The following is a 21,166-nucleotide window of genomic DNA, read 5'->3' as shown; positions in this document are numbered from 1 at the left end:
TAACATCGGAGATCTACAGTTATGTTCCAGGATGAACTGGTACATGACTAGGAAAGGTTTAGAGGGTTATGGGCCAAATGTGGGCAGGAGAAACTAGCATAGAAGGGGCATCTTGGCCAGCATGGGCAAGTTTGGCCAAAGGGCCTGATTCCATGCTGTATGACTCTATGATGTGTATCAGTTGGATACCATTTCCTTGATATCCATGCATGCATGTGGGAGAGTGAATAGTGTGGATTGTTCATGCCTCACAACAGCTGTGAGCCCTGTTTTTTTTTGTGACCTGAAGACACCTGGCAAAGCATGGAATCTGGCACTGGGAGTCGACCTCAGATACATCAACAACGTTAATATACTAACCCCTCACACACTTCATCCTCAGACCCTTTCACCCCCACCCAAATACGACTTTATCCTGCAACCCCAAAGCCGTTGTCATCTTAACCATCCACTCAAAAAACAAAACATACCAATTTTGTTAAACCTCACTCACAAACTGTGACTTATTCTTCTACATTCAATTTATAGTGGCCGAATCTACACAACAGTCTCTCTCACATAAAGAAGCTTAGAGTAGCAAGCCCCTGAGAACAATATATGTTAGCAATCTTGCACTACCGTTTAACACACCAAGCACTGAAGCATTTCTAAACTAAGAGTTTACTTTCAATACTTTAATAATGTTTTATATCGCAACCTGAGGATTAGTCTACCCCTTCCTCAAAACTGATTGCGTTAGTGGACTATCACTATAACTGTCTTGTAAAATACACAGCATTTCGTATTTTCTATTTACATTGGTTTATTACTCCACTGAGCAAATATTAGCATTAAAAAACTATATATCTATTTTAATTTTGCTGAGAATACAACATCTAATTTTGGAGCAATCACATTTTATGAATGTAACTCCGATGTGGAGGCTTTTAACACAACCGCAAACAAAAGCAGTGCGCCTAATTACCATCTAAAGAACTTAAAACATCTAATGGCTCTCAGTCCTACTTTTGGTAATCATCGGAGAAGGTTTTGTTTTTTCAAAATAGTTTCATCATTTATCTTGGCAAGCTGACAATTTCTATAAAGGATTGCTGGATAACTTGTAAGAAATGGTAGAAATCATTAGCAAAAAAAATGCATTTCAGCAAGTCTCTCAGCATGCTGCATGGTGATTATTTGAAAATGGTGATTTCTACTGTTGGATGATTAATTGGTCCTTCTTGTCCAATGGTAATGATTATTTATCCTTCCTAACATAAAATAGAACCAGGTTTCAAAAAAGGCTTGCTGAACAATTGTAGTAGGCAAAGCAGGTCACTTGAAATGAATTTTGTTTGCGAGGTATTTAATTTATCTCCCCTCTATTCCTGAAGCAATGCAACACAGCATACACAACATAATAGAATTCCTTTCACATTAATGGTGCCTGAGCCTGATGTTGATCCTAACCCACCACCCTCTTCTTCCCTGATAACTAGATCAGTGAAGCTTCCTCCTCTCATATTCAAATGGTCCATCCCTCGTCTCTTCTCCAACTTAATCTCCATTTTCGGAGATAGTCTAGTAAGCAATATCTACTACAAACCCATGGATTCCCTTTAGAAACTTAACCACACTTTCTCTCATCCAACTTGCTAGAAGACCTCTCTGCCATTCTCCAGGTTTCTCTTCTGTCTCTGCTGCCTCTTTTCTGATGATGCCACCTTCTGCACTAGATTTAACAATATGTTTATCTTTTCACTCTCCACTCCGTCCCAATTGACAGGTCCTCTGTTGTACACATTTCATCCCCTGCACCACCAAGCACACCCTTCCCCCCACAGAAAAGTAATCCACCCCCCCCAACCTTCATATTTCCAGCACCACTGTAGTCAAAGCTTCTCCTTTCCTTCCTTATAAGTATTCTGAAAGGTAGTTCCTTTTGGGATGCTCAGGTTTACTCATGCCCACTCCCCTTCTCACTGTATTTTTTCCATGCAACCACAAGAAACACCTTTTAACTGCACCCTTTCAATCTTTCGGAGATCAAAGCTCTGCATCTGGGTAGTGTTGGATGTAGGGGTTTACTTGTACTTCTGATTCAGTGCTCGTGATGCAATATCCTCCACTCTGGGAAGACCAAATAATATTGTGGTGACTACTTTGTGGAAGACCTCTGTCCATTGCTCAACATGATTCTGAACTTTTATTCCCCATTTCCCTGCACAGATACTGCCTGACCTGCTGAATTCCTCCAGTACTTTGTTTTTCTATCCACATTGTTTTACTTGTGTACCTGAGGAACCTGATCCATTCAGATACAGGTGACGTGCAGCATTCGATACAAGATACTGGTTCTTTGCACTATTCCTTGCACTTGGCCAGGGCAGATGAGACAAATTGGAATGTGGGACATTTCAATGCACCCACAATTCAGAACACTCACCACTGGCTCCAAGTCACATTTGATTGTTACAGATTTCCTAATACTACTCTTGTGCAGGCAGCACATGGATGATATGACTCGGTAGAAACAATGGGTCAATCATTGTCACTTAACGGCAATTACGTTGTATTTTAAAATTATTAAAACAATCCATTCTTAGCATAGAAAGGTCTTAGAATCAGATGCAAATTTACCCTCCTATTATTTGATTGGCTCTGGAGGTAGATCTTTCTTTATTTTATCCTGGGACAAAGCAGAATGTTGCCATTGTGATAAAGATGAGGGACTATCTCCCACTAACTTTGAATGTCTTGCTGCAGCAATTGACTTGGGACCTCTGTGGGACCTCGTGCCTGGAGGGAAAGTGCCTGGGTCATTCCTAGATTTTGCATCATTAGCGAGAAATGAATGGTTTAAAAGGATGATTAAAAAAGGTATCTTTATCAACTATTTTCTCTCTAACCATTAACATTTATAAAAATAATCAAAATCTGTCACAATTTAAGTATCTGAACAGCATGAATTATGTGAAGAAAACTGTTTATGTGTAAGGTAGTGTTAAGTTCAGTTGCAACATCTGCAGATTAGGAAACAAATGGTTTAGGTTTTTTTTCCATTTTAAGTCTCCAAAACAGAATTTTTTGTTCATCGTTAATCTCTAACGTACTTTAGGTTTGGTGACTGCCAACCATTCTTTTTGAATCCTCAAGTAGGGGCACTGATTCTCTGAATGTCAAACCATTATGGTAGTGGCAGTTCTTGGTTTTCCTGCTTCTAATGAATGACTTTTTTATTATTGCAGCTGCTCGCATTGGAACACTAACCCAAATGTCTGCCTTTAGCACACCACTGGCCAGCGTCCAGAACTCTAGCAGCGCGTGCATACTGCCCACATTGTATTTGTTTTGTACCACTGTAAATGTGCTGAGGGTAGAGGCAGAGGGGTGATTGCAAGCTCACTGTAGCCCTGTATGCTGGGAGATGGTAAATTTCAGTCCATTCATGATCAGCTGCTGATCCAAGTGAAAGGGTTTTGCTGTAAATGGAACTTGTCATCGTGGATTTCTGGCTGGCAAGGAAATGGTTCTGTCCATGAAAGTGGTATGCTAGAAACTGTTCAAAAGTGCCTTCATTGTAAAAGTTGCAGCAGATGCAAATTCCTTGCTCCATCTTTGATTCTCTAGACTATTTGTGTACTATAATGCAGACAATGCTCTTTTTAATTGGTGCAAATTAACTTTGAGACTCGTTACACATTTGATTAAACTTTGGCTCTCCTCACCCATGTGTAGAAAGAAGATAGGACATGGTTCCAAATGTAGAATCTTACTATGCAGTAGAGTCCAAAATTTGTTAAGCAAAGGATTGGCACTTCATGCAAAAAAAAAGTTAATTACATCTTCATGGGATCGCTATTTTCACAGCAGAGAAAGTAGGAAATAATAAAACTATAATGCGAGTAAATAGAATTTGATTGGGGCTAACTCACATTTAAATGAGTAATTAATTTACTGTGCATATGTGTTTTAGTGCATGTATATATTTATCATGGCTTTCTGTAATGCAGGTACACTGAAATGATTGCACCATGCTGTAGAATCCTATTTAATGGGCATCCCCATAATTTGTGACCACCCCGATGTTCTATCAATTGTTGTTTTCACAAATCAAAATGTGAGTTTCCCATCTCTTACCTTGATCTCGATCACACCAGTAGCATCTTCCCATGAAACATTGAGTTGCAATCCTGACCACCCCTCAACCATGTTTCCGTTAAAGTTTTCATATCCCGTTTCATGCATACCAATGCATGCCCTGAGTTTGTTTGCCTGACCTTTTAAGCCTCTTTCATTAAAAAATAAATGCAGTTTAATCTATCAGACCTTCCTTCCTCCCTGATGCAGCACCATATTGCACTGAAACAGGTCATTCACCCTCTGAGCATCAAGCACCCACTTGCAGAATCCTCCACATCTTCCCATTTTATGCATTCCACATTCCTATCAACGTCCCCATATCCTACCGCTTGCTTAAACTACTGGGGACAATTTACAGTGATCAATGTTCATTGCTTTCGGGATGTGTGAGAAAACCGGTGATCACAGGGAGAAACCTCACACAGATAGCACCAGAGGTAAGGATTGAACCGGATCTCGAGAGCTGTGAGGCAGCAGCTCTACAAGCATCACTGCTGTGCCACACAAGCTGTGCAACTGTGCCACCTACCATCAGCAAATTTTCATCTGGTGATAAAAGTGAAAATCATTCCAATCATCTTTAAAATTATGATAATTTGCTCCCAGTATGGGATCTCACTGGATCAAAAGTGATGTTTATTGTGGTTAATTTGTGGCATTCCATTGATTTTATCACAAAGAAAATTACTAGTAGTATGAACTGAGCACACAAACCATTGAGCCAAATCCCTGTTCCGCATCCGGTCAAGTAAAACTTTTCACCACTTTTGACCTTAAAGCTGCGGCAACAAGATTTTTTCTTATATCAATGAACTGTACCTTTAAATCAGTAAAGTTGCTGGGTAGAAGGTTACCGCGAACATAAATATATCTTTTGATTTGTGCTGACTTGTGCATCTGAGGTGATCCTCACCAAAGTCCATTAAAAAAAAATCTATTCTAATTCTCACTTGTACTCTTAGTTTCGTTAAAACCACTTCTCAAATAATGATTATGGCAACAATAATGGTAACAGCTCAAGGCCATTATATATTACATTTTATTTTTTTTTAACAAGCAAACATTCGTCAACTTGTCAGACTGTTTCCCTTTTATAAAAAAAACAGAGAACAGAATCCTTCAGGGCTCAATGGGCAAAATATCTACTGTCAGAAGGGATACTCAATGCACTGTCGGATATGTGTCCACACTGCCCATCAAATGAAAACATCCCTCATTCCTTCCCTACGCAATATATGGGTGGGTTTTACCTACCCTGTTTATTTGTTTCAATGGCAGCAGTACTAACTTGAGACTGTGTGTTGTAATGGAAATCGTGGAGTGGTCTGCAATCCTGTCTGCAATCCTGTCTGCAGGTTCATCAGAGCACATACTACAAGGTATGCTGCCTATAACATGATCAGAATACATGGAAAATAAACACTTATGTTCCTCGCTTCTTTCTGGTGGAATTAGTCACTTTAGGGAATATCCAGTTGCCGTTCCTTCAGCCTAATTTCAAACTGGGTCTTTTCCACACACTCACTGTGTGGTGAGTTCCACAGAGTTCCGCTGGGGCCACTACTCTTCACGTTGTATATTAATGATTTGGATGAGGGGCTTGAAGGCGTTGTGGCCAAGTTTACTGATTATACGAAAAAAGGTGGAGGGGCAGGTAGTGCAGAGAAAGCAGGGGCTCTGCAGAAGGACTTGGACAGGTGGGGAGAGTGGGCAAGGAAATGGCAGATGGTAGCAAAGTGTGGAGTCATGCATTTTGGTAATAGGAATAAAGGCCTAGACTATTTTTAAAATGGGGAGAGAATCCAGAAATCGGAGGTGCAAAGGGACTTGGGAGTGCTGGTGCAGGATTCCCAAAAAGTTAATCTACAAGTCGAATCGGCAGTAAAGAAGGCAAAGGTAATACTAGCATTTATTTCAAGAGCACTAGAATACAAAAACAGGGATGTAATGCTGAGTCTCAATAAGGTATTGGTCAGGCTGCAATTGAAGTATTGTGAGCAATTTTGGGCACCATATATGAGGAAGGAATGTGCTGGCCCTGGACGTTTACAAGAATGATCCCAGGAATGAGTGGGTCAACATATGATGAGCATTTGATTGCACTGGGACTCTACTCGCTGGAGTTTAGAAGAATGAGGGGGACCTCACTGACACGTACAAAATAGCGAAAGGCTTGGATAGAGTGGATGGGGAGAGGATGTTTCCACTACTGGGAGAATGTAGGACTAGACGTCATAACCTCAGAATTAAAGGACGTTCCTTTAGGAAGGAGATGAGAAGTTCCTTCCACTGGAGGGTGGAGAGGGTGGTGAATCTGTGGAATTCTTTGCCACAGAAGGCTGTAGAGACCGTCAATGGATACTTTTAAAGCAGGGGTAGATAGATTCTTCATTAGTACGGGTGTCAGGGGTTATGGGGAGAAGGCAAGAGAATGGGTTTAGGAGGGAGAGATAGATGAGCCATGAACGAATGGCGTAGACTTGATTGTCTGAACGGCCTAATTCTACTCCTATCACTTATGACCTTATGATCTTACGACGGTAGCCAAATATAATCCCTTCCTCCCCATCTCCCAATCACCTCGGGGATCACCGGCATGCTATCACAAATGCTCTTCCTCCGCGAGACGGTCACTCAGGTGAACTTTCAAATGAGGTTGTTGCATTTGATGTTCACAAACTAATTTTGTGAATGGAGAAAAGGAGGAATTTCTTCAGCCACAGGGTAGTGAATCTGTGAGAATTCATTGCACAGCTGTGCAGGTTAAGACATTAGGTATTTTTAAGGTGGAGATTGGTAGGCGCTTGCTTCGGAAAGGAGTCAAAAGTTACGGGGAGAAGGCAGGAAAATAGGGGTGTGAGCAAAAGAATTGCCTAGTAGACACAATGTGCTGAATGGTTTAATTCTGTTCCTATGTTTTATGGTTTAATTTTCAGATGATGTTTGGCGACTTCTGAACTCTTCTGATTGCAGGGATCCTCATGGCCCTTTAGCTGATTCCTTGATGCAGGGGAATTGACGAGAAGGGAGTGGGGGGTGGGGTGGAGGAGAGTTGCAATTTGTCCTGTAAATCTGCTTAGCTTTGTGTCAACTACTTGGTCCTCATGTAAAGGAAGTTAGCTGGTAGAATTTTAATCAACCCCCAAAATTAAAATGACCTGGGACTTGCTTATTCCTCAGCAGTTAAGTATTGAACTGGGATCAATCACATCCATGAAAACCCATTTGTCTACAGTTGCCATTCGAATATCTGCCTCAATACTTGTTGTACTGAATGCCATATTCTACTATCCCTTCCAATTTCATTCTTCTTGTGATTACCCAGAGATGGCAATCTCCTCTTACTGATTCACCAAATTACTGGCAGTAAACTTTTGCTTCTTTAAATCTTCCATAACTTTAAACATTTCATTAGATGTACATTTGGAACTCAAAGGGAAGGAAAGGAATAGATGGATGGTGCTATGCACAAAAATTTATATGACATCTTCCGCAAGACACACTACCAAATCTGGACCAACCTCAGCAGTTCTGGCATTCACAGGTGCAGATGAGGCTGTGTTTACATTGTTATTTATGTGGTTCATTTACTCTCTTCCCTTCATGTTGTCCATTATAAGTGCAACTGTACTTTCTAACACTACAATGCCAGTATCAGATATTTAGTCCAGGATCCAGCTCTTTACTGGTAGCAGATTTGCTGGAATAGGCCTTACTGCCCATTGTGTCTGTGCTGACATGATCTTGATCCTTTGGGCAGGGGGCTGAGGAATGGTTGATGGAATTTAATATAGAGAAATGTAAGGCATTGCATTTTTGGAAGTCGAACATGGGCAAGATCTACACAGTGAATGGTAGGGTGTTGTGCATCAAGAAGGATCTAGGAGTGCAGGTACATAATTCTTTGAAAGTGGCATCATGGGTAGATGTGGGTGGTCAAAAAGGCTTTGGGCACATTGGCCTTCATCAGTCAGAGCATTGAGTATAGCAGATGGAAGGTCATGTTGCACTTATATAAGACGTTGGTGAGGCCACATTTAGAGTATTGTGTTCAGTTCTGGGCACCATGTTTTGGGAATGATGTCAAGCTGGAAAGGGTGTAGAGAAATGTTACAAGGGTGTTTCCAGGTCTTTGGAGGGCTGAGCTATAGGGAGAGGTTGAGCTGGCTAGGACTTTATTCATTGCAGCGCAGGAGGATGAGGGGTGATCTTTTTGAGGTGTACACAATCATGAGATGAATAGATCGGGTAAATGCACAGAGACTTTTGCCCAAATTAGAGGAATTGAGAACCAGAGGACATGGGTTGACGGTGAGGACGGGAAAGATTTAACTAGTGCCTGAGGGGTAACCTTTTCACACAAAGGATGGTGGATGTATACAAACGAGCTGTCGGGGGAGGTAGTTGAGGTAGGAACTAATGAAACTTCAAAAAAATATTTAGACTGGTACATGGATAAGATAGGTTTAGAGGGTTATAGGCCAAATTCAGGCAGATGGGACAAGTGTAGATGAAATATGTTGGTCGGTGTGGGCACATTGGGCCCAAGGACCTGTTTCCACACTGTATGACTCTATGACGCCAAGTTAAATTAATCTCCTCTGCTTGCACGTGGTCCATATTCCACCAATCCCTGCATATGCGTGTGCTTATCAAAAAGGCTCATGAATGCCACTGTCATATCCACTTCCACCACCACCCCCGGCAACGCCCCCATCACCATCTGTGTACAAAACTTGACTGCACGTCTTCTTTAAATTCTCCCTCTCACACCTTAAAGCTGTGCCTTCTAGCATTTGACAATTCAACCTTGGGTAAAAGATGCTGACCATCTTTCTACGCGACTCATAATTTTATATTCTCACATCAGGTCTCCGCTCAGGCTTCGATGCTCCAGACAAATAAAGTGTGTCCAACCTCTCCTTTTATCTAATATCCTCTAATCCAGGCAGCATTCTGTTAAACCTCATCTGCATTCTCTCCAAAACCTTCATGTTTCCAGTAATGGGGCAACCTTCAGACAACTTCCAAATGCAGCCAAACCAAAATTTTGTAAAACTTCAGCATGACTTTCTCACTCTTATACTTATTGCCATGATTGATGAAGTCAAACATACCATACACCTTCTTTACTTTTCTATCTTGTATTGCTACTTTCAGGGAGCTAAGGAGTTGGACCCCAAAATCTCTCTGTACATCAATGCTGTTAAGGCTCCTGCTATTTACGATATACTTTCCCCTTACATTCAACCTCCCAACGTGCATCACCATACACTAGCCCAGATTGAACCCCACCTGCCATTTTGTTTGCCCATATATGTAACTGATCTATATCCTGCCATATCATTTGACAGCTGTCTTCAGTCCTTAATCCACCAATTTGTGTGTCATCGGCAAACTTTCTAACCAACCCATCAATATTTTTATTGAACTTATATATATATATATATATATACATATATATACATAGGTCCCTGGAGGGACCCCTGCAGAATACCACTGCTCATTCTTCCAGCTAAAATAACACCCTTCCAAAACCATCAGCTGTCAACTCTGGATAACCCAGTTCTGAATCCAAACTACCATGTCATCTTGGACTTATGGACTTATCCACCTTGGTTCTCTTCACGAAACACAACACTCCGTCATTCTTGAACACAAAATACCCCTGCATATGAGTGTACCCACAGTGATCTCACTGTTCTCTGTGTCCTTCTCCTTGGTGCAGGAAATTGTACTTTTATCCTTGTATCATCAACTGAGACTAATGATTAATGGACTGAATCAGCCATCTGCCAGTGTTGTCTAATTTAGGTTGCAATGGTTTCCTAGTTACAGGAGGAACTTGCAGAAACCGTCAAATTGGTCATTTGCTTGTGTAAATATGCAGGCAGTGAGCTTGATAAGCAAGCTGAATCTATAATGCTACTACATCCCTGCTCAGAGTCGGTCACTTGATGAAGAGGCAGAGAAGATTTCTCATTATTTGCTCATGTTAAATATGAACCAAGGGAATTGACCCACTGGTTGATCTCAGCTCCCGAAGTTCACTTCTGTACCATAGAAAGCATCCCAGGCTGCTTTGGGAACAGCTCTGCCCAAAACAATAAGAAATTGCAGAGATTTGTAGATGTAGCCCAGTCCATCACACAAATGCTGCCTTGGAAAAGCAGCCAACATAATCAAAGACTTGTCCCACCCCTGTCATTCCATCTTCTCTCTGCTCTTGTCAGGAAAAAGGTGCAGAAGCTTGAAAATGCACACCACCAGACTCAAGAACAGCTGTTACCAGGCTTCTGAAGGGTTCTTCCATAAACTGGGGTACTGTCCGATTAATCTCTACACCATCGTTGACATTCGATATTGTCTATAGAATTTATGCCCCTACAATGCTAAGAAATATATTCTGTTCTCTGAATCTTCCCCATTGCTCTATCTATTGTACTTGAGTTTGACTTAATCATGTATCTAATCTATTTGAATAGCATGCAAAACAAAGCTATTCACTGTACCTTAGTACTCATGACAATAATAATAAACCTAACCTATTAAATTCACTGGAATCCAATGAAAACAAATGCAGCTAACAGCCTGTAGCCTCAGACACATTGTGTATTAGGGGACAAAAACAAATGATTCCTCCTGAAAATGTATCCCAAATTTGTCGTGCACCATGTCTTTCAAGTACAACAAAATAATTTGTAATTGCCCAAATGTTCAAAGTTTTGTCGGTTGAGAAAACCTGAAAGCTACCATTATAATTTCAATTAGTCTTCCTGACAGTCATGGTCCTACTCCAAAAAGGAGGGCTAATACAGCTTTCAAGCCCAAAATGTAAACATCAGCCCTCATATTCAGAGACAAATTGTTGAAAATTGGGACACTGTTTGAATAGTAACGTCGCTACACATATTATTTTCATATTATGAAAATATTACTGAAGATTGGAATATAGGTGTGCTGCAGTCAATGGCTGGAAATGACCCATGATATTCTACAGAAGCTTTGAAACCAGTGTTTGACAATATGTAAAGATCAAGGTGAAGTTGATGGGGAAATTAGCGCATTTACTTGTCTTTGATTGCACGTGATGGATTCAATGAATCAAAATGAGATTGTTCCTTCATAAAACGCTGCATATCAAAGTATAACAAAGGGGAGATAAGTGCAGTATTGAAGCAACATGGAGGAAAGAAGCACCAATTTAAGGCTGTTTTGCAATTAGTGGCAAGATTTGCCACCGCAAAAGGAAGGAAGCAAGAAACCGAAGAGAAAAAATGCTTGGGAATTTTGAATTGGGAATTGGGAAAAATGAATGGGATTGAATTGAAACCACCAAATGTTTGTCATTTGCACCTAATTTACTGTCATGGATATTACACCCAGCAGTGAAAGTAAAATTACTCTCACAGAATAAGAGGCTTGAAATCCAGTGTAGTTTTATGGATGGGGAGAAAATGGGCAACAGCATTCATTTTGTGCTTAAACTATAATAACATTCACAGGTGATTGATCTTTGCAAAGGGAACGACAAGGAAAATTGTATACAAAATTATGAGAGGAATAATTATGAGAGGACAGTCAGAATCTTTTTCCCAGGAACGAAAAGTCAAATACTAAAAAGAACATGGTTTTTAGGCAAGAGGGGCAATGTTTAAATGAGATGTGTTGGGTAAGTTTTCTTTTTAGCACAAATGGCGATGAGTGCCTTGAATGTACTACCTGGAGTGTTGGTTGAAGCAGATGCAATAATGGCACTTAAAATACTTTTGGATAACCATATGTATTTGGATAGTAATTCTTTTTGTGCACAACCCGCAGGCATTGCCACTTTCATTTCACTGCACATCGTGTATGTGTATGTGACAAATAAATTTGACTTGACTTGACTTGATATGTATATGAAGGGAAGGGAGGGATATGGGGTACGTGCAGATAGATAAGTGGTGGCCTTATGATCATGTTCAGCACAGACGCCGTAGGCCAAATGTCCTGTTTTTGCACTGTGCTGTTCTATATTCTATGAAAATCTGAACAACGTTGTTTTACTTCCACGAAGTTCACAATTTGAATATTTATCTGTCTGAAGCCCTGTGCAATGTTTGATTAATTGATCGAAGGATACAACACAAAAACAAGGTCTTCGGCCCATCGAGTTTATGCCGATCATCGTTCACCCGTTCACACAAGTTCTATGCTATCCCACTTTCGCAACCACTCTCTCGAGACTCAGAACAATTTACAGTCCAATTAACCTGCAAACCCGTACATGTGGGATGTAACTGGAGCACCAGAAGGTAATCCATGGTCACAGGGAAAATATAAAAACTCCATATAAAAAGCACCCAGGTCATAGAAACATAGAAAATAGGTGCAGGAGGAGGCCATTCGGCCCTTCGAGCCAGCACCGCCATTCATTGTGATCATGGCTGATCATCCCCAATCAATAACCCGTGCCTGCCTTCTCCCCATATCCCTTGATTCCACTAGCCCCTAGAGCTCTATCTAACTCTCTTAAATCCATCCAGTGATTTGGCTTCCACTGCCCTCTGTGGCAGAGAATTCCACAAATTCACAACTCTCTGGGCGAAAAAGTTTTTTCTCAACTCAATTTTAAATGGCCTCCCCTTTATTCTAATACTGTGGCCCCTGGTTCTGGACTCGCCCAACATTGCGAACATTTTTCCTGCATCTAGCTTGTCCAGTCCTTTTATAATTTAATATGTTTCTATAAGATCCCCTCTCATCCTTCTAAACTCCAGTGAATACAAGCCCAGTCTTTTCAATCTTTCCTCCTATGTCAGTCCTGCCATCCCAGGGATCAATCTCGTGAACCTACGCTGCACTGCCTCAATTACAAGGATGTCCTTCCTCAAATTAGGAGACCAAAACTGTACACAATACTCCAGATGTGGTCTTACCAGGGCCCTACACAACTGCAGAAGAACCTCTTTACTCCTATACTGAAATCCTCTTGTTATGAAGGCCAACATTCCATTAGCTTTCTTCACCGCCTGCTGTACCTGCACACCAACTTTCAGTGACTGGTGTACAAGGACACCCAGGTCTCGCTGCACCTCCTCCTTAACTAACCTAACTCCATTGAGATAATAATCTGCCTACTTGTTTCTGCCGAAAAGTGGATAACCTCACATCAGGATCGAACCCAGGCCTCGGAAGCTGTGAGGCAGCAGCTCTACCACCCTTTTGATGGTGAGGAAGAGAGTAACTGAGGGAGTGACTGAGAGAGGGCGAGTCTATGAGAATGACACCATGTGTTGAGCATACATGTGTATATTTCAATATTCACATAAGAAAGCTGAATGCTAATCCAACAAATAAATAATGGTATTTTAGTTAGAATCATTTTTCATGCGTTAGCTTTGCCCTGATTATAATTTAGGTGTACACAATCAACCATATAAAGATGCTGACAGCCCCAATGTTTTGATTCCAAATTGCATCATATCTTAATTCCAACATAAATGTATAGAGATGGATAAGAAGTAGATATCTTAGCTCGCTTTAGCATTATACACTCAGTTCTAACAAAATATTAATATGTCAAGAACTCCTGAGAGGCCGAAAGTACTTGAACTTTAACAAATGCTGCTTCTGAATTAGTTTTAGATTTCTATCATTGAATGGTCTGATCTTTGTAAATATATTATTTATAAAGTTCCTTTGGTACAGTATTTGGTATTTAGAAGAAACAAACAAATTTAAAAACACACTGTAATTTATCAAGCATTAATGTCTTCCTAACAGATTAAATCAGAGTATTTTGTGAATTGTACCGATGGAAAATACCTTAACATGTATCATAAATATGAACATCTGATTTGTTGATTGATTTTAGAATCAGTTTCTTATGTTGTCATGGTTAACTTAAGAACATTTCCAGACAGCTTCCTACCTTGAACACAATATTTCAGCTCTTTGGTGTCGAGAACCGTCCGTTTATCGGGCGCCTTCTTGCTTGTCCGATGATAACTGCGTCGTTTCTTGCTCTCGCCCCACAAGTTCGATCCACCATGTATGCTTGGTATATTGAGAACTGCTATGCCTTCCAAGGGCATATTGCTCAAATCCAGTAGTATTCCATCACACTAGAGAGTAGAATCACAGTAGGAATAAAATAAATACTGAAATGCAATTTTAACTATAAACGTCAGTGACGTCCAGTCAATCGTCATGATGGCAGGGACCAGGGAGGACCATGACATAGGAGCAGAATTAGGTATTCAGCCCATCAAGACTGCTCCACCATTCAATCATGGCTGATCAATTTTTCCCTCTCAACCCCTTTCTCCTGCCTTCTCACCGTAACCTTTGACTCCTTTACTAATCAAGAACCTATTAATCTCTGCTTTAAAAATATACCAATGACTTGGCCTGCACAGCTGCCTGTGGTAATAAATTCCACAAATTCATCACCCTCTGGCTAAGGAAATTCGTCCTCATCTCCATTCTTTAGTATTCCTTTTATTCTGAGGCTGTACCCTTTGGTCCCAGACTCTCCTACTACTGGAAACATCCTATCCACATCCACTCTTTCGAGGCCTTTCATTTCTTGAGTAATTATCCTGTTCCACTGCACTAGATATGTCCACTGTTGTTTTATTCACAAAATGCTGGAGTAACTCAGCAGGTCAGGCAGCATCTCGGGAGAGAAGGAATGGGTGACGTTTCGGGTCGAGACCCTTCTTCCACTGTTGTTCGTGCCAACTCAAAATGCAAAAAATGTGTTCACTTTGAATTGCACTTCCAAAATGCAGCTGAAATGAACTGAAAGCAAATATTTTTGGAGGTGGTGTACCTTGCAGTGCTTTGGTACAAAACTTTGATTCTAAAAGTGGCGATGCAAAGTTTTTCCACAACTAAAGCGGAATGGAAATGGAGAACATTTCAGCTGCAAAGGAAGCCTTTGGATGTATGAAGGCCCTTCATCTTTGTATGTGCAAGCTCCTGGGCTTTTCCAGAGGCCTGTTAGGAATTTAAAGGTGGTGGAATTTGATTGAAGACCTAATATAACATCCTAAGCTTGACCCTGGAGGAGCAAGATGTGCAAAGCTCATTTGTTTCATACCTCAGACTAGAATTTAAATGAATATTTAGTTGGGGACTATTTCCCTCCAGAAATGTTTTGGCACAGGATTACTGCTCTCTGTAGCAATCTATTAGTGTGGTGCCATTCAAGATTCAGGGGTTCTGATCTCTTGAAGTTTGGTGTGTTGCAAATGTTCCTGAATTAATTTGTTCATTTATGCATCTCCATAACTATACTTAAAAGTTAACATGCTGCGTTTAATCTTCATGAAGAGTAATCCTTCTAAATAGAAGACCCGCAGGGGTTCTTAAATTTCCCTTGGCTTACTGCTGAGGAGCCGAGGGCAGCTGGAGTCAGGAAGGACAGGTGCAGACAGCAGCATTTCATCATCATCAAAATCACACTCAATATAGTGACCCACTGATAAACATTAACAAAAAATAGATTTATGTAACATTCAATTGACAGTAGAAACAATAGGCATTTTTAGTAGCCCAGGCATCATTCATTCTCTGAAACAAGCTATCAGAACATTTAATGTTGCCTGAAAATGTCAAGTTTTTGTGTACTAAACAGGATTTAAGGCTCCTGAATTAAAAATTGAGGAATCTTAATCAAAAGTTAACATAGTTAACTATTTTTTTCCTTTTAATCAGGAATAGTAAACTAACATGAGTTTGTCCTTCTGCCACATCACCCGTAAAACATTTCATTTCAGTTTTAAAGGGATTAAAATCTGTCAGGTTCTTTACAGGTGTACATTTTACAAGATTACTCTCCATTTCCTAAAACTAAAAAAAAAAAACTTTTATTTTCACCTTGCATTATGAGTGAAAATATATGTAGAGTTTTGAGTAGATTTTGGAGATCCTGTTTAAATAGAAGTGTGTGGGAAAGAACTGCAGATGCTGGTTTAAATCATAGACACAAAATGCTGGAGTAACTCAGCGGGTCAGGCAGCATCTCTGGAGAGAAGGAATGGGTGACGTTTTGGGTTGAAACCCTTCTTCAAACATCAGCTGGGGGGAGGAGAAGGGAAGAGAGTTGGGGTTAAGTGTGAATGAGATGCCAACATAAGGGAATGTCCCAAAACTGATCAAAGATATTAACGGAGCAAGAAGGCCTATTGCTTTTAATTACCACTCGGAAAGGGGAACATAAAGGAGGCACAGATGTACTGCTCAACTACTGAAGCAAGGGCTGCTGATGCAGGTCACAGGAGGGAGGCAACGGGGGACAGCACTCTGAAATGAAAGTGTATCATCAATGGCAATTGTCACACGAGTGAAATCAGCAAAATTGACCAGCTGGCAGGTAATCATCCTCATGCATTCAAAATATCGAAAATTTGGCAAAAAAGACAAACTTCCACCTGCTTTACGGTGACTGCAGGGGTTGATCGCGGACGAGTGGCAGAAGGAAGCTGAAGCACTATGATTTCCAACTGTCTTTGGCAAAGTCCCTGATTGTATCAACCAGGCATTATACCCACTTGAACTTGTTGCAAGGCAGGTCGACCCTTTGATATTCAGCCTTGAAACATCTGGTTAAAACTAAATTGTCCGGAAGGAAAATGTAATGGTGCAAACATGATGGATAGACCTTACATATATCTTTCTTATGCTGCTTCTTTTAAGTGTCTTGGTACAACTTTATAGTGGGAGATTTTAGTTTCCAACAAATGTCAAATTTTGTAGGCCCTAAAACTGCAAGGATTATTAGTTTGCACCTTAAATCCTTTACCTACTTATTCCAATTGCAGTCTGCAAACTAACCCCCTTTGTACTATTTTTGGATCAAGATGTTGTCTGCTTCCACAGTTGTTATTCAAAATATAAAAATAAGGATAAAAAATAAAGAACAATGCTAATTATAGATCAACACAGGTGGACCCAACCTATCATTTGTAATATGATAACTATCTCCTTTTTCTGCCAATAGTAAAGATTTTATCATCATGAATCAGGTTTAATGAAATACAAAAGCAAACATTGGCAATGAAAACTCTTCATGCATGATGTGCAAATCAGTGCTCAAAAATTATATGATATTTGCGGGAGAATGATATTGGTCAATATACTGGTGCTGCAGTTTATGCTGATGTTTCTGTGTCATACAGTTAGAAAATGCTGGGATAGGGGTTTAGTTTGCAATTCTTTGCATCGGTAAGTGCAAAGTTCCATTCAGTTCGAGGAAAACCATCTAACAGGATGGAGCCAATCTCCACATGGATGTAATAAAGGGGGAATGGATACAAATGTTAGTGGTCATATTTTTTTTAATGTTTTTTGATTGACGGATCAAAGGCAAGATAAATAAAAGCTTGGAGGGATGAGAACGAATGACAATTCACAAGCAAAAAAATTACACCACTGCTCAAAGACAAGATTTATACCTTAATACCAATTTAAGAGAGATTTTGCAATACTGTTACATTTTTCATGTCCTCTGACTTTGAAAATATGTCAAAGCCAATTAATCATGTTAAAACCATGGCGATTATGTAAGTTATGCATAATAGTTATCATCATGCAGAATTAAGAGAAAAAAAATAGTTCTGCTGAAAGCCCAAAAGTGATTCATGGGGTTTGAAAAAAAAAATGCTATACAGTCTTCTAAATATATGGGATGTGGACATCCTTGATAAGACCCATCATGAGTTGCCTTGTGCCAATTTCTCCAAAAATGCTGCCTGACACACAGAGTTATTCCAGCACTTTGGGCATTTTTTTGTAACCCAGCATCTGCAATTTCTTACGTCCACATGAATTGCCTTGGATTAGGCGTTTGGGAAATGCTTTTTAAATTGTGGCATTCCTTATGTGAAGATAATTCAATAATACCTTTGGGTTGGGAAACCCTATAATCAGTAAAGGGACCGAGATAGACACAAAGGACAGTGTAAGAAAATAACTGTAGATGCTGGTACAAATCGAAGGTACTTATTCACAAAATGCTGGAGTAACTCAGCAGGTCAGGCAGCATCTCAGGAGAGAAGAAATGGGTGACGTTTCGGGTCGAGCCCCTTCTTCAGACTGATGTCAGGGGGAAGGGACAAAGGAAGGATATAGGTGGAGACAGGAAGATAGAGGAAGAATTGGGAAGGGGAAGGGGAAGAGAGGGACAGAGGAACTATCTAAAGTTGGAGAAGTGAATGTTCATATCGCTGGGCAGCAAGCTGCCCAAGCTGTTCCTCCAATTTCCGGTGGGCCTCACTATGACACTGGAAGAGGCCCATGACAGAAAGGTCAGACTGGGAGTGGGAGGGGGAGTTGAAGTGCTCAGCCACTGGGAGATCAGGTTGGTTAAGGCGGACTGAGCGAAGGTGTTGAGCGAAACGATCGCCGAGCCTACGTTTGGTTTCGCCGATGTAAAGAAGTTGACATCTAGGACAGCGATATATTTTCAAAACCGGATGACTTGTGACTGAAAGGGATTCTTACAGATGGTGGGAGTTCTTTTGAGTCTGCTGTCTGTGTTCTTCTGGGTGGTGGCTATTGTTATCCTGAAGACTGCTGTTAAAGAAAACATGAGTAAATGATGCAATGCTTCCTGAGGACAGAGCAAGATGCAGTGCCAGCATGCTAGTGTTGGTGGGTGGTGTTGGGGTACAATCATGCCATTTTTTAAATCCTGGATGAAATTGGACCTCCTGAATTTAGTTGGACCTCCACTCAGCGAGGCAAATTAACATTATTCTATCAAACAAGGGTCTGAAGAAGGGTCTCGACACAAACCATCACTTCTTCAGACCCTTGTTTGATAGAATAATGTTCCTTTTCATAAGAAAATAACTGCAGATGCTGGTACAAATCGATTTATTCACAAAATGCTGGAGTAACTCAGCAGGTCAGGCAGCATCTCGGGCGAGAAGGAATGGGTGACGTTTCGGGTCGAGACCCTTCTTCAGACTGATGTCGGGGGTGGGACAAAGGAAGGATATAGGTGGAGACAGGAAGATAGAGGGAGATCTGGGAAGGAGGAGGGGAAGGGAGGGACAGAGGAGCTATCTGAAGTTGGAGAAGTCGACGTTCATACCACCGGGCCGAAAACTGCCCAGGCGAAATATGAGGTGCTGCTCCTCCAATTTCCGGCGGGCCTCACTATGGCACTGGAGGAGGACCATGACAGAAAGGTCAGACTGGGAATGGGAGGGGGAGTTAAAGTGCTGGGCCACCGGGAGATCAGTTGCGTTAATGCGGACCGAGCGCAGGTGTTCAGCGAAGCGATCGCCGAGCCTGCGCTTGGTTTCGCCAATATAGATAAGTTGACATCTAGAGCAGCGGATGCAATAGATGAGGTTGGAGGAGGTGCAGGTGAACCTCTGTCTCACCTGGAAAGAATGTTTGGGTCCTTTGATGGAGTTGAGGGGGGAGGTAAAGGGACAGGTGTTGCATCTCGTGCGGTTGCAAGGGAAAGTGCCCGGGGTTAGGGTGGTTTGGGTAGGAAGGGACGAGTGGACCAGGGAGTTGCGGAGGGAACGGTCTCTGCGGAACGCAGAGAGGGGAGGGGATGGGAAGATATGGCCAGTGGTGGGGTCCTGTTGTAGGTGACGGAAATGTTGGTGGATGATATGTTGGATCTGCTGGCTGGTGGGGTGGAAGGTGAGAACGAGGGGGATCCTGTCTTTGTTGCGAGTGGGGGGATGGGGAGCAAGAGCGGAGCTGCGGGATGTAGAAAAGACCCTAGTGAGAGCCTCATCTACAATGGAGGAGGGGAAGCCCCGTTTTCTGAAAAACGAGGACATCTCGGAAGCCCTAGTCTGAAACACCTCATCCCGGGCGCAGATGCGGCGTAGACGGAGGAATTGGGAGTAGGGGATAGACTTTTTGCAGGGGACTGGGTGGGAAGAAGTGTAGTCCAGATAGCTGTGCGAGTCGGTGGGCTTGTAATAAATGTCCGTCACTAGTTTTTCTCCTGTGATGGAGATGGTGAGGTCCAGAAACGGGAGGGAGATGTCAGAGATAGTCCAGGTATATTTAAGGGCAGGATGGAAATTGGAGGTGAAGTGTATGAAGTCAGTGAGTTCTGCATGGGTGCAAGAGGTAGCACCAATGCAGTCGTCGATGTAGCGGAGGTAGAGTTCGGGGATGGGGCCAGTGTACGTCTGGAACAGGGATTGTTCGACGTACCCGACAAAGAGGCAGGCGTAGCTAGGGCCCATGCGAGTGCCCATAGCTACGCCTCTGGTTTGGAGGAAGTGGGAGGAGTCAAAGGAGAAGTTGTTGAGGGTAAGAACCAGCTCTGCTAGGCGGAGGAGAGTGTTGGTCGATGGGGATTGGCTGGTTCTATGGTCGAGGAAGAAACGGAGGGCTTCGAGACCATCCTTGTGGGGGATGGAGGTGTAGAGTGACTGGACATCCATGGTGAAAATGAGGGAGTGGGGGCCTGGGAACCGGAAGTTATCCAGGAGATGGAGAGACTATTCCAAATAGTAGGGAGTCCATTGGTAAAATGAACACCATTTGAATTCCAACTAATTCATCTCAATCAAATCTTTATACAACAAAGGTATTTATTCACAAAATGTTGGAGTAACTCAGCAGGTCAGGCAGCATCTCAGGAGAGAAGGAATAGGTGACATTTCGGGTCTTTATACATAGTATAATCTTTACACATAGTAACTTTTGGTTCATACAAGAGATGATAAATAAGCAATCTAATACTCCCAGCGGTTAATTTTAAAGAATCAGGAGTCTTCAAAACTAACTATTTGGCCTCAAATAAAAAAGGAAGAGTTATGCAAGATAGAAGTTGCTGGGAAGGGCTTCCATTAATACCTAATATTGAACTCAGCAGGTAATTTACAGCTGTAATTATTTGAGTAAGCTTTGGCTTCACACAGTCGACTTACTGGATTATAAAGAAAAACCAAAATACATCACTACATTTTAAAAGTTCAAGAAGCAGAATTATTTGTATAACCTTTATTAAGAGCATATCGGAAATATATAAATTCATTTCTATCAAAGCCTGCATTGCCTTCCTTAGATT

The 21,166-nt window shown here is 41.4% G+C and overlaps 1 protein-coding gene across 2 annotated transcripts in view; it reads right to left on the bottom strand.

The window, feature by feature from the left end:
• Positions 1–21,166, bottom strand: part of dgkb (diacylglycerol kinase, beta) — a 506,131-nt gene that overhangs the window by 63,618 nt on the left and 421,347 nt on the right. For both annotated transcript variants that reach the window (XM_078421953.1, XM_078421946.1), the window contains exon 22: positions 14,039–14,231. In XM_078421953.1, the coding sequence (XP_078278079.1) occupies positions 14,039–14,231 (193 nt within the window). The remainder of the gene's footprint in view (positions 1–14,038; positions 14,232–21,166) is intronic.

The sequence above is a fragment of the Rhinoraja longicauda genome, chromosome 2 (assembly GCF_053455715.1).
Source record: "Rhinoraja longicauda isolate Sanriku21f chromosome 2, sRhiLon1.1, whole genome shotgun sequence".
Lineage (NCBI taxonomy): Eukaryota > Metazoa > Chordata > Chondrichthyes > Rajiformes > Arhynchobatidae > Rhinoraja > Rhinoraja longicauda.
This window is presented reverse-complemented; position numbering and strand designations above follow the sequence as displayed.